This window comes from Neolamprologus brichardi, chromosome 12 (assembly GCF_056152115.1).
Source record: "Neolamprologus brichardi isolate AB-2024 chromosome 12, ASM5615211v1, whole genome shotgun sequence".
NCBI lineage: Eukaryota > Metazoa > Chordata > Actinopteri > Cichliformes > Cichlidae > Neolamprologus > Neolamprologus brichardi.
Window position 1 is genome coordinate 22,935,461 of NC_142115.1, and position 14,311 is coordinate 22,949,771.

General features: G+C 37.6%; 1 protein-coding gene across 4 annotated transcripts in view; it reads left to right on the forward strand.

Annotated features, from left to right (window-relative positions):
• frmd3 (FERM domain containing 3) overlaps nt 1-14,311 on the forward strand; it is a 63,590-nt gene that overhangs the window by 27,605 nt on the left and 21,674 nt on the right. Inside the window, exons 4-10 of one of the 4 annotated variants that reach the window (XM_087849191.1) lie at nt 1,078-1,159; nt 4,529-4,626; nt 7,510-7,633; nt 9,434-9,521; nt 11,393-11,481; nt 12,934-12,997; nt 13,403-13,438. In XM_087849191.1, the coding sequence (XP_087705317.1) occupies nt 1,078-1,159; nt 4,529-4,626; nt 7,510-7,633; nt 9,434-9,521; nt 11,393-11,481; nt 12,934-12,997; nt 13,403-13,438 (581 nt within the window). The remainder of the gene's footprint in view (nt 1-1,077; nt 1,160-4,528; nt 4,627-7,509; nt 7,634-9,433; nt 9,522-11,392; nt 11,482-12,933; nt 12,998-13,402; nt 13,439-14,311) is intronic. The other 3 variants (XM_087849192.1, XM_087849193.1, XM_087849194.1) reach the window with 3 other exon arrangements.

The window sequence follows — 14,311 nt, forward strand, 5'->3', positions numbered from 1 at the left end:
TTGTGTCCATCAGAAAATTCAAATCAGTTGCAAAGCTGCCAAACAGGAAGTGACATCAAATCTCCGCAACACTTTGATCTACGCTTTGAACCAAACATGGAGTCAAAATTTTATATCGAGCGAACAAAATTCTGGCATTTGATCACTAGATCCTCAGACCAAAGCTATCAGTTAACTGTTTTTCTGTTAATTAAAGTAAGCGCCAAAGACACCAAATGGGAGTTGAGATGGGTAAAGGGTCCTTTAAGATGTTTTATTTCTTTAATAACCAAAATAAAATAAATTCAGACTTTTAAAAAAATCTTATCTGTGCTATTTTCACTTCAGGAAGTATAAATTATTTATAATGCATTATATACAATTACTGTATATAATTAAATCTGTTGCTGTGTATGATGGTTTCCTCTCAGTGTTTCAGTGTTTTGGTGTTTGTATATCTTGTAAATGTTCTAACTTCACAGGGTAAACACTGAATATGTTTATAAGCAGATGAGCTGTGTGAGACCTCAGGAGGGAGTTGAAGCTATCGCTGTTATTTGATCCAAACCCTTCAGCCTGTTATTGAGTATATGTGTGTGTGTCTGTGACCGCTTATGTAACCTTGTGTATGTATGTTACGGTGCATATTTAAATACTATTCAAAGCACAAATCCTCTCCTAGAGATATGAAATGCTTTAGGACTCAGATCAAAGGAGAAGAAACAGACCCCAGTTCAAGTGAAGCACATGCCCGTGTGTGTGTGTGTGTGTGTGTGTGTGTGTGAGTAATTACTGTAATTATGAGGTGACTAATCAGTATTGGAGACATGCTGTGGTTTCTGTTTTTGTCCCCAGCTTCTTCTTCTACATAATCCTCATGGCTCCTCTGTCCTCTCTTCCCCTCATTTATCTTTCCTCTTCTTTCCTCTTCTTATCTGTTTCTTAAAATCTTCTACTTTCCTTCTGATTCCCTTCATCATATCTGTTAAGCTTATCTCCTCTTTTTTTCTCCACATTCTAACAGCCTTTTAGCTTTCATTACAGTTTCTGGTCTCTCTTAGTTTTTCCATCTCAACATCATGTCTTTCTTGTCTCCAGCAGCTCAGCAGCCGTACACGATGTGCTTCCGGGTCAAGTTTTACCCGCATGAGCCAATGAAAATCAAGGAAGAGCTCACCAGGTAAACAAGCACTGGCAATGGCGTATGAGTGGCAGAGAAAGAAGGCAGGCTGAGAAAAAATGTAAAGTATTTCAGAGGATTTTCATGGACAAATATCCTTAGAGAGAGGAGTTGAAAGAACTGAAAATATCCAGTGAGTGGAAGTCAATATGAAACAAAGCCTCTGAAAAATGTCTTTGCCATGCAGAATTAAGGAAAGTCCAACTTGGTACTAGCAAGCTATACCTAATAAAAATATGGTAGTGACAGATGAAGACATTTGTCTGACTGATTTGTCTAAAAACAGACTAATATATGACTTATAAAACTATTTCAGAATGCGTTATTAAATTTTCTCAAGTCATTGATTACTTAAAGTTGGGCATTGACTGAACACAGTCCAAACACACCGGTGTTATACACTGAGCCAGAGGTAAAGGCTCTCGAAACTGTAGATGAGCCCATGAATACTATATAAGTAAACAAACTAAATAAAAGATTTGGAGAGAGTCTGCTTCACCACCAGCGCCACCTCTGCCAAAACAGACCCAAACACACAAAGCTTCTCTCAGGCGCGGTGATAATTAGAGACACTCACCCAGCAGGGACTTGTGTTCTCTGCCCTACGTCTTACCAACTCTGCTTCTCTTTATCAGTCCTAATTTTCTCTTCCTCCATCCATTCACTTCCATCCTTTTTCCTCTCTGCCTTCGCTTGTTTTTTTTGTCTTTCCGCCCCCAGTGTCTCCTCCCTTCCTGCTGTCGATCGTTCTTCTTCCTCACTGTCAACTCCCCCTCCACCCTCAGGTGTCTCCTCACACCTTTCAAGTCATGTTTCCGCGTCTTTCTGTCCTATATTTTTTTCTTGAGATATTTCTGGAACCTATCCCTCTTTTCTTGCCTAATTTCAACTTAGCTGAATTCTGCTTCAGTTTTTCTCCAGATGTATTATTTATTAGCTCTTCCTCCCTCTGAAAGAGCTGCGTGTCCATTTCTGTTCATTCACGTGTCCTAAAGAAACAAACAACCTCTTCTTAGAGTCCTAAGGAAAAGCATCACACTGGCACACTACTTATAAGTTTGAAGTGGAAGATGAAGTTGAGATGAGACGGAAAAGTTCAGAAGGAAATGCAGTCAGTAATAAAATCCTGTCGAGTTCTCAATATGGAGTTATGTCTGGGAGCAATTTTTTTCCCATCATCAAAATCCCCAAACTTTTAATGGTAAAATGTGCCTGCTCAAGTTTGCAAGATGTAATTTTAACTCTTCTATATGAAGCACTATTGAAGATAGATGAAAAAGTTAACCCACTATTCTATAGATCTGTAATTATTGATTATGGTATTAGGTGTTTGGTACCTCACATGACGGATAATAATTGCTAACAGGTGTCATTTTTAGCACGGCAGAAAAGTGCATAGGGACTTCTTTTTTTGTTTTTAATTAAATATGCAGTTCAGAGTTCACCAAATGCTGACTGTGTGTCTCTGTTCATTTTCATACACAGATATTTCACAGTGCTGGAATTAAAGGGCAAAGTCAGCACTTAATCGTTATCAAAGGATTTTACAGAGTCAGGCGGACTATAATGAAGGTCCTCTTCATTACTTATCTAGCCAATATAACACACATGAGTAATTTTAACATTATTTGTGTAAAAGAATACACTCACATGAAGAAGTTTGACATGTTTTGTCAATTATTTATACTATATTGACATTATTCATTCATAATTGCAAACTGAAGTATAGAAAGGTGCTCTTTTTGTAGAATTTAAATTTATCTTCATGCAGAATAACGACATCATATCTTTGTTTAAGTGTGCACCAAATCTTAATCTGGCTTTTTCTACGCTTAAGTCATTTAAGAAACCTGAAAAGCAAATCTGTGTACACATTCTGACTCAATGTCCTAAAATAAGAGGAAGCACAAAGAAAGAAAAATTATCTAAATGTAGATCATGGTGTTTATTTGTAGAGTCAGCTGCACTCTGACTCTATAAATAAAACTATTTAGCTACAGCAGCAGGGTTTTCGCTCCATTCAATCTTTTATGCTTTGCCTCTCCTGCGTCTTTCCCTCAATGAAAAACAAGTTTGATGAGTCAGTTGACTCAGTGGTGACGTCCCAACTGGAAACTAATCTGTTCCCCACTTTTTTTTTGTCTTCACGCTAACACGAGACAAGTCTGCGTGTCAGTAGCACTGAAGGTGTTTCCATAGTAGCTAAAGTACCACATTCTGCTGGTGAAGATGTATGTTGCCATAGTTATACTTTCCTTAACTGATAGTAAGCTGATTTTGTTATTGTCTTAATGTGTTTTTCTAAGTTTAGGTGATGGATGCAGACCTAAACTTAGAAAAACACATTAAGACAATAACAAAATCAGCTTACTATCACCTCAAGAATATATCAAGGATAAAAGATCTGATGTCCCAACAGGACCTGGAAAAACTAGTCCATGCATTCATCTTTAGTAGGCTTGATTACTGTAACAGCATCTTTACAGGTCTACCTAAAAAATCAGTCAGACAACTACAGCACATCAGTCCAGCTCTGAGGTCTTTACACTGGCTGCCTGTCCGTCAGAGGATAGACTTTAAAGTTCTGATGCTGGTCTATAAAGCTCTGAATGATTTAGGACCAAAATACATCAGTGACCTCCTGACCCAGTATGAACCTTCCAGATCCCTCAGGTCATCTGGATCTGGTCTTTTATCAGTTCCCAGAGTCAGAACCAGACACGGAGAAGCCGCATTCAGCTTTTATGCTCCTTATATCTGGAACAAACTCCCAGAAAGCCTCCGATCAGCTGAAACACTCAGTTTATTTAAATCCAGGTTGAAGACTCACCTGTTTTCAGTTGCATTTGAATAAAGCACCAAATCCGCACTCAAAACTTACACTTTAACTACTGATTTTATCTACTGTTCTGATTTTATCTGTTTTGATTTTATATACTGTTTTGTTTGTTTGTTTGTTTGTTTGTTAATTAGTTAGTTTGTTTGCTTGTTTTAATCAATTTTAAATCATGCTTTTTATTTGTTTTTGTTTCTAATGTCTCTGTAAAGCACTTTGAATCACCTTGTTGTTGAATTGTGCTATACAAATAAACTTGCCTTGCCTATACAAATAAACTTGCCTTGCCTTAACTACCATGGCAACATTTTCAGATTGTTATTTTCTCATTGGATGGTGAATTTTCATCCAAACTATTTGGAAATAGAAATTGTGAAAGCAGAGTATTGGTTCCCTTTCATAATATGAGCAGTGGCTTTATATAGTATATTGTAATTAAACAGCTTTAATTTATTTGATTTATTTTAAATAAAAATCTGTATTTATGCTATAAGAATTTCTTTCTGTAACTTTATGCATGCATGTGCATCCAGGTATCTCCTGTACCTTCAGTTGAAGAGAGACATCTATCATGGTCGTCTACTGTGTCCTTTTGCTGAAGCTGCATATCTGGGAGCCTGCATCATACAGGGTGAGGCCTTACTCATAGTGGATGTATTAGAGATGTAGCCAATATTTCACAATTACATCCTTGGTGACATGTTGGAGTTTTAAATGAAAATCACACATATACATTTACACAATTTAATTTGTAAATTATAAGGGCTGCTATTACTGAAATGACTGAGCTGCTTGGGTTGTGGCTGTAATAAGAATAAGAAAAAGGATAATATTTTCTAGCCTTTTCCAGAATGCACATTTGCAAAGTGCTTCATAATTTGAATAGAATGAACACATCAAATTAAGTTAAGAAACTGTAATTACAAATTTGAGTTATGGTGTCTGAGCTGTTGATTCTTGACAATGAAATCTGTAGTGTGTAGCCTCAAATAAAAAGCAATCAGCTGAAGTCCAAAAAGCACAAGCTGTAAAATAACTACTAACAAATCACCGTTTGTGCCTGCAAATGCATTTATTTCCTTATTTAATCCATGTTTATTTAAATATTAAATAAATTAAATTAAATCAAAATTTGAATATAGTTCAAATCACAACAACACTAAGATAATACCAAGAAAACAGAGAAAACCTCAACGATGATATGACCCAATATAAGCAAGGGCTTTGGCAACAGTGGGAAGGAAAAACTCCCTTTTAGCAGGAATAAACCTCAGTGAGAGGAGGCCATCTGACATTATCCGTGGGGGTGAGGTGGGGGACCAACACCACACTATCTAATGCTAGTTTGTCTATCTGATGTTTTTATCATCAGTGGTTTTTAATGTCATTTATAGAAAATCACTGACAAACACAATTTTAACATGTAAAATCAGATATCAACTGTAGTCCACATGTTTGCAGGTTTATCATTTTCTTCATTAAGCTTGAATAAACAAGCTCATTGCAAAGAACAAACGTTTAGGAAATTTAAAAATTATGCCAACTAAAAGTAAAATACCTCTTTTAGGTTAAGGTTAAGTCGAAGGGCTGTTTTAAGTTTGTTTAATTCAAGATTTCTATTCTGTGCTTTTTTTTAAAAAAAAACATTTTTTTACCTTTTTTTTTTTTTTTTTTTTTTTACATCTTACTGATTTATAAATACTTGTATGTCTTATTCAAGCATTTAAAAAGTTCAGCTAACTGTCATTACTATGTATAGTTACACAGTCTGTTAATCTAGTGTTACAGAATTATAGTTTTAAATTTGAGCATCCTCTTGCACTGTGTTGGGTAAAATTCAACACTCATTTAACTTAATGTGCTTAACTGTGTATTTGAACCAAACAATGATCTTACCTAATTATATCAAATGTAACTTAACTTTCATCCAACCTCTGTGTAACCACACTCTAACCCCTGTTTGACTAAGTTTGTCCTCATTAACCGGCTGCATTTCACAGCATCACACTGTCATTATCTTACATTTTTTTAAAGTAGATGTATGTGGACTACTGGGAAAAGGAATAAAAGAGATTTTTTTCTACAGTCAATTAAACGTAACCGTTTAATGCTGAATCACAGCGCAGAGCCACTTGCTTTAATATGGATTAAGAAAAGAATTAGCTGGGCTGTATCATATAAATGAACCCTTGTGGCTCATACACAAATCCTTGAACTGTGCTAACACCCTCTGATTGGCTCATATCCCCAGAGAAGAGAGTGTGACTGGTTCACTTATCTCAAAACAGAGCATGTCTGCAGTGTATCATCTCTGTCCTACTTTGTCAGGGTGTTGATTATAGAGCTGGGGAATAGTTTGAGGATTATTGTTTAATTAAACTCCAGGCAAGTTTTTGATTAAACCTTTATAAATATACTTAATTAAGATATCATTAAAAAAATAAATTAGTGGATTCATTGAGCACAACAATAATCTGTTATTTGAGTCAATTGCTCATAAGTATCTTATTCTGTGGAAATAAAAAAAAATAAGGAAAAGATCTGTCTTTGGGCCTTTGTCTTAGATTGAGCAACCAGGAAATTTGCTGATGATGCAAAGCCGTTTAATATTACAGCAGGCATTTTGTACTTGGTGCTATATGAGCTTTTTATCTTTCTGTGGGGGAGAACTGGAAGTTTTTTTTAACCCTAACAGCTAATATGGTCGTAGCCAGGGCGATCGTGGCTCAAGAGTTGGCAGTTCGTCTTGTAATCGAAAGGTTGCCGGTTCGAGCTGTCCTGGCTCGGACAGTCTCGGTCGTTGTGTTCTTGTGCAAGACACTTCACCCATTGCCTACTGGTGGTCAGAGGGCCCGGTGCCGCCAGTGTCCGGCAGCCTCGCCTCTGTCAGCGCCTCAGGGCAGCTGTGGCTACAATGTAGCTTGCCATCACCAGTGTGTGAATGGGTGAATGTAGTGTAAAGCGCTTTGGGGTCCTTAGGGACTGAGTAAAGCGCTATACAAATACAGGCCATTTACCATAGCCGTCCCGCTCCAGCCTCCCGTCCAGCCATGGTGTCACAGCTATTCTAACACTTTACACACAAATCTTACACACAAATACAAAACAACTCAGTGTGACCATGCCTAATAATAGCTTGCAGTCTATAAGTGTCCTGACCCAGCCATTTGCAATCCTACAATAGAAATATATAAGCAGTTGCATGTAAATGGAATAAGTACTATAAAATTAAAGTTAAAAATTATAATCTTGCTTAATATGCAATGTTCTAGTTGAGTAAAGCTTATTTGCAAAATAAAACATGTCTTTCTTTATTTAATTTTGCTTTACAATGCAGTTTTTATGTTAACCTGAGCAACATGACTACTAACTGTAGCTACATACTATATATGCAGTCAAGGTGTGTTAAATTAGTTCTTTATATAAGTTCTCAAACACTATATACTCATTTCCTGATGTATTTGACCTATTTACAGATATTTGTTTTTACTGAAATCACCCTTTCTCTTTATAGCTGAGCTTGGGGACTATGACCCAGAGGAGCACCCATCAGACTACATCAGAGACTTCAAGCTGTTCCCTAAACAATCCCTCAAACTGGAGAGGAAGATAATGGAAATTCACAAGAATGAGCTCAGGTGAAAGACTAATATCTTTTTTTTGTCTCGTGGTTTTGCTGTTTGTCTGGAGAAGGCTTTTTTGGTCTATTGTGGGCTTTTGGGGGTATTGTTATCACCTCGCCAGGCAGACAGGCAGTGTGTACAGCCAAGTTTGTGAATGTGATAACTCGATGATAAGGCAAGGAGGATTTTTGAACTAATTGAGCTTTGGCGCAGCTACTTTTTTGAAGATCTTGAGAATACGATAACAAGGTGATGAAGGAGTTGCACATTTATACCATAGGAGCATCTACTAGGAGGCTGAGGGATAGCATTACCGGCCGCCAGTATTTTTTTTATTGTTGTACCATTTGATGTTGGTGACAGGTGCTATGCTCACTCCTGTGATCTGTGTTTTATAACAGGCTGCTGAGACAACTGTCTACACAGCAGACAATAAAATGCTGCCTTTCTTTCTGGTTAGACACAGAATTGTGTGATACCCAGAGATTTAAGCTTCATTGCACTGGAGAAGGTATTCTCAGTCGAGATTTGTTTGAAAGTAAATAAAAACATCCATTAGCTTAGAGGAATGAGCATGAATTATTTATTTCATGCTCCGTTTAGACACCTCGCTTGTTACTACTACAGAATTTAAATTTTGATGAAAATCAGTCATCCCTGATAAATTTGATCGTCTTGTGTTCTTTTGCATATGAACAAAAGCTAGGCATTCTGGGTACCACAACTGTATCTTTGAACCCTTATTCGCCTCTTTTCAACCATGTGATTACCTTTCCTGAAGGGAAAATGGTTCTGCAATAAAGAATAGTTTGAGTAAAAAGTCATTAAAAAAGCATGTACTCAGTCGATTGACTATGTACTCTACAGATACAGAATAAGTTTCTACATTACATTACATGCAGTACTGTATACATAAATCCCCTCTCCTGAGTTGTTTGTGTGTTGCTGCAGCAGATTAATAATGTCATGACCGTCACACTTAACAGTGATTATAAAACATCAAAGACAAATCCTTCATTTCCCACAGCACAGAGGCAGATGATGCCAAGTGCCCTCTGTCTGGCCCGATGGGTACGACTGACAGGATTAACAGCATGTTGATCAGTACTGAGCTGTAGAGAGACTTCAGGTGATTTTTGAATGGGAAGCACTCTGTCTGCAAGCTACATTTCCACAGGCATTCTGTAATGGTTTTTATGCTTTCCTTTATCTGCACAGACAAATCCAATATATGTGTGTGCAATTTTAAAGTTGATTTATATGTCTGGAGTCTTGAAGTGAACCAGTGTACCACACTCATTTTCCTAATTTGCAGCACTTAGACTAATGAGCAAGTAAAGCATTAATGCCCCCCCACCCCCAACCCCTTTGCCTGGTTTGTTATGACTGTTTCCTTTTATAATAATAAGAGATAATTGTACACACTTTAATTGGTGAAAAATTCTGTAATACTTTTATTTAAACTGATATTGTCTAAATACTGTAGACTTAGTACGACAAGCAACCTTGTCCTTGTAAAAGAAACTAGCCTAGCAGTGGATGGTTAGTGCTGTTCTTTACCGCTGGAGAAAAAATAGCAATCCTTAGAATAAAAAGTCAACGCAAATTTGTTCACAACCAAACTCACTAGATATTGACCTTTAAATCTCAAAATTCTAATAAGATAATTGCATGTATTGATTTTCTATCTGGTTGTATCCGACATTTAACTGAAATCCAATTGAAAGTAATCCAACATAGGAACACCTTAATAACATATTCTTCAGTCTGTCAGTGTATAAAGTTGGGTCTCTCCTTTCCTCTATTTTCTTTCAGGGGCCAGTGTGCTGAGCTAGCAGAGCTGAACATGCTCCAAAGGGCTCACAGTCTTGAAACATATGGAGTCGACCCTCACCCATGCAAGGTAACGTAACTGGAGAATATATACAGTACACAGTAGCTTTACACATAATGGGTTACGCACTGAGTTTCACACAGATAGCTTCATGTGGGTGTTATACTTTCCATGCACACAAGCATGTGCGTATCCACTTGTGTTCGTGTGATTTCGTCATCATAGGGTGTTGCGTGTTCCATAGACTGTATATAAAAGATGGATGTAGCCACCGTGACATATGTTGTTTAGTGAGCTCCCGTTCTAAAGCTTTGAGGTGAGTATTTTTGCCATCTTAAAAGCTAGTGCTGGATCTGACTGTGAAACCACACACTCATTGACTAATGATTTCAGATGTACAGCTCAACAGCCAGTGAGTATAGTTTTTCCATTTTAATAATGACCATAAGTTTTTAGAAAAGAAAGTAATATTTTATTAAGGACAACCTTAAACTAAGGGTTGAGCTCATAAAGTCACCAGAAAAGGTTTTGCTGAGCTGACAGAGCAAGAGAGCCAAGGGCTGTTTTCCCAAAGACTTGTATACACCCAGAAGTGTTTTTGCACCAACATGAGGCGCCCCCTGCTGGCCATTAAGAAGTATGCACGTTTTAAGGCAATTATGCATTGGATGAACTTTTCAGATGCAAAAGCTACATTCATCTTTTATGCACACAGTCTATGGTTGGGCCTGTGAAATTTGTTGTGACCTTATAGACAGATGGTACATACTGTATCTTATGGACAATCGCACCAGCTGTGCAGCTGGCAAAATTAACCAGCCCAGGACACAGATTAAGTAAGTGTCCAGATGAAAATATGGAGGTTTTACAAGAAAATAATATTTTGCCGACCGCTGTCACCAATTAATAGCTCTCCACACTGGTAACCCACTGCTACTACTACTACACGAAAACACCGTTGCACACACATGTTGCGCCGACGCAAGCTAGCAATTCCGTAAACGTCCCTATTGCTCCCAAAAGAAACAGTGCCATCCAGTGGCGTGTCGCATAATAGCACCTTTCTATCTGGCCTCACATACTTGCTCCAAGCAGATTAGGAAATAATTTAAGGCCAAGAGTTTATGTGCAATTTAAGCTATCACATCCAAGCCACCTAGTTAATGTTCCCTCCTGGAAAACTAAATAAACTAGGTCCATAAAGAAGCCACTGTTCTGAGGAAACAGTGACTTCACTGACTGATCAGAGACCACCATGGTTAGAAAGTGTCATTGATTTGTCTTTCAGCTTTAAATTGCTAAAACTAGACTGTACTATCAGATATGTTACACTTGCTATTCTGCTTCATTCTCCTGTTACTTGTTTCTTTGTTTCTTGCGCTATCCCAATAGATTGAACAGACTGCATCTGATAAAGAAAAACAATATTTTACAACTTGCTCATGGCTCGCTCTCATCCTTTCTGTTCATCTTCTGCCAAGCTGAAGTGTGAAATAGGGACATCCTCTTGTGAACAGACAAATCAAAGGATACAAAGCAGATTAACAAGATATTTAAATTCTGTCTAGTGGGAAGGATCCCCTTTATCTGTTCCACTTTTGTCTGGCAGGCTTTTTTTTAAATTAGTTTGCTGGAAATAGCTGTTACTGCGAGTACTATCATGCACATGCAGATCTATGGAGATAAAGTAAGTAAGCACTAAGATGTGGGAAGCACACAGGGGAAAGGGAGGGATTTACACAGATATATAGAGATGAATACAAATTTAGAGATTTACTGATGATTAATGATGTGGAAGTTATTATTTAGATTTTGCAGGTTAACTGCCTTGTTCTTGATTAATTAAAAAGTTTAATGACAAACATGGGATTTTATGCATCAACCAATGAGGTTATAGATAGTCCACTTGCCTCACATGCTGCGATATGTGTTTTTTTCAGGACTTTACAGGCTCTACTGCCTTTCTTGGGTTCACAGCCACAGGTTTTGTGGTCTTCCAGGGAAACAAGAGGATTCACCTCCTCAAATGGTAAAAACATCAACCTGTAAAAAGCTTCTTTTGGCTGCTCCCTTAATCACAGGTTGTCAGCACAGCAGAAGGCTCCACATATTCTTACACCAGACGCCCTTCCCTTCACAGCATTTAACAGATTACCGTCTCCAGTCTTGAACTGGGAGTCTTTTGTGTGCTGGGAAAAAAGCAAACCACTACACTGTGTAGCCACAATTGTCAATGATTAAACATAAATATTAAATGTCTAATCACTAACAAAGCTAACTGCAGAAAACTCTATATTTATGATTTATCGCTGAAGTATTGCTAAACTTATCATTTTTATTAGAAGCAAATTAAAATAATCATCTCTAACTTTTCCTTGCAGGCAGAACCGTTTGTTTATTTAAACATGACATCTATAAGATTATCTTGCTACAAAGTGTTAAAATACACTTAAAACCAATCCATACATTTCCTATAGCCATGCTTTCCTTAAGCAGCAGTTGTAGTACCTCCATATTCATAGTTTTAAACAAAAGTTCCTAAGAATAAGGAGAAAAATGTAGTTTATCTATCAAAAGTAATAAGAATTGATAGAGTGCTATTTTAAACTATGCACCATTGGTAATTAAACTGATAAAAACACATAATAGTTTTTGAAGTGAGCTATGTGTGTAAAAAAAAATGTAAAAAAGAATATGAACGCAGCCCAACAAATGACAGTGCAATGAACTTGCACTTTAATTTGCAAAGTCATCATGTTTAAAATAGTTGCAGCTTTATAGGAACTCTGCTATCATTTGCCAATGAATGGAATCACTTTGGCAATTACCTACAATCTGTTTGTGATACTACAGCAAATAACTGTGATAAATGGCGATAGATTGCGATTTAATGGCAAAATGACATAGGCGCTTAGCAACCTTGGTTTTATATAGGAATATAAAAAGAATACAACCAGCTGACAACCAGCTGAGTCAAGTCCTCTGTTGCTAAGAGATGCGTTGCAAGCAAGTTCTGCTCATCAGTGCAGACTTACGCAGATTGATTGCAATGTGTTGCCAATCTGTTCGGCTGCAGTTATTTGCAAATCCCACCAAACTTTCTGAGAGTGAGTGTAATCACTTCAGACTGTGATGCCCTTTGTTGGTCTCAAGGAGGTTGCCTACCTAAAGGTACTATTCTAAGTTGCTCTACTTGTACCTGGTTAACAATTAAAGGCCAACCATAGTACAAATATACATTTGATCCTTTAATCAAAGTTTCCTTTAACCCAATATTTATTTTAACTGGCATTTTTTCTCTATGACATCAGCAACTGGAACTTGTGTTGCTTGGGTGGCTTCTTGTGAAGACATCTTTACAATGACACAATCGATGACAGCAGTACTTTAAATGTACTTAAAGCTTTAAGTATAGCATTTAGCCTATATTTAACTCTCATCTGCAGATATTTCAAAGTCTTAACTCTGTGTTTGTTTGCAGGGCTGACGTTAGCAAGCTGAAGTTTGAAGGAAAAACCTTTTACGTCATTGGCATTCAGAAAGAGGTGAGCGAAGTGTCTCTAAAAGGTTAAAAATGATGACTCAAGTGAGATGTGTAGTTTCCTCTATGTCCTGATGATGAATTGTGCATTTTTGCACCAAAGTCATCAACATCCTGCTGACTTGTTAGATATAAACCTCTAACATGTGTTCATTACTTATTACAAAGGCAAACGTTGCACAGTCAGACTGCAGAATTTGAGATCAGTTGTGTGTTAGTGACTGTTTGCCAACCCTGAGCAAAACGGACGTCCTTCATTCTCTTTCCTCCTTCTTTCCTCCCTTCTCCCTCCCCTTTTCCCCTATCCTCATCTGTGTAATGGTTTTGTCAGATAAATGTGCTAAGTGACTGTACTATTTGTTATCCTGTCCACCATCACACACACTGTATATGTGTGTCGCTGTTTCAGATCTCCTTAACAGGCAGGATTCACTGTAACAGGATGGTGGGTGTGTTACAACCTCCTAATTCACATTATGTGCTGACTGTGGCCCAAATATTAGACTCCTTCACTGCACCGCATCCCTAACAAAGATAAACTACAGTATATGACACGGTGTCTCCAAACTGAAACAGAAAGCAAGTACTAACTTTCAAACATCGGATGTCTTGCATTTGGGACACATGCTTCATCTGGTTGCTTGATGTTTATCAACCAACAGAGCTGTGGTAGATTCTGAGCAGCAGTTTCAGTGCCTCATCTATCTGCATACTTTATTTTTTCAGGATTTACAACCGATGTGCTCTTTACCTTCAGTCTGCCTGAAGTGGCTCAAAAAACACCTGAAAATCCTTGCAGCTAAAGCCATTTTGCTCTTAAATCTACCAATCAGCCAATCGATGAGTGTCAAAGCTGTTGTCTTCATTACAGAAGCTCAGTTCCGCTCTTTCATCGCTGCTTAACTTGTCAGTCTGTCTGCCTTGTCTGTCTATTCGGCTCCTCGTGAAAGGCTGAAGATGCACTATTATCTCTGTGTTTCTGTCTCTTCTCTCTGTGTGTAAACATAGTCATCTCTGGTGAGTAAATACAAGTAAAAACAGTAGCGCAAATCGTTGTTGTATTTAAATCCTCAATTTGACACCTTTACCCGCAGCCCTGCCCTCACCTCACTTTATGATTGGAGGAACCTTTTATCCATGTTTTATTTCTTTTTTTCATGATATTGTCGTTAAGTGCTGTTTGTCTGCTGTGTGTCATATAAAAGTTCTCTGCTCTCATTTCATATGATCACAGTTCTTCTGTGGCTTCTGTCCCCGTCTTGTTCACCATGTAATCAAATTCACCCTCTGACTTCCAGTGAACTATAGATTAACATGC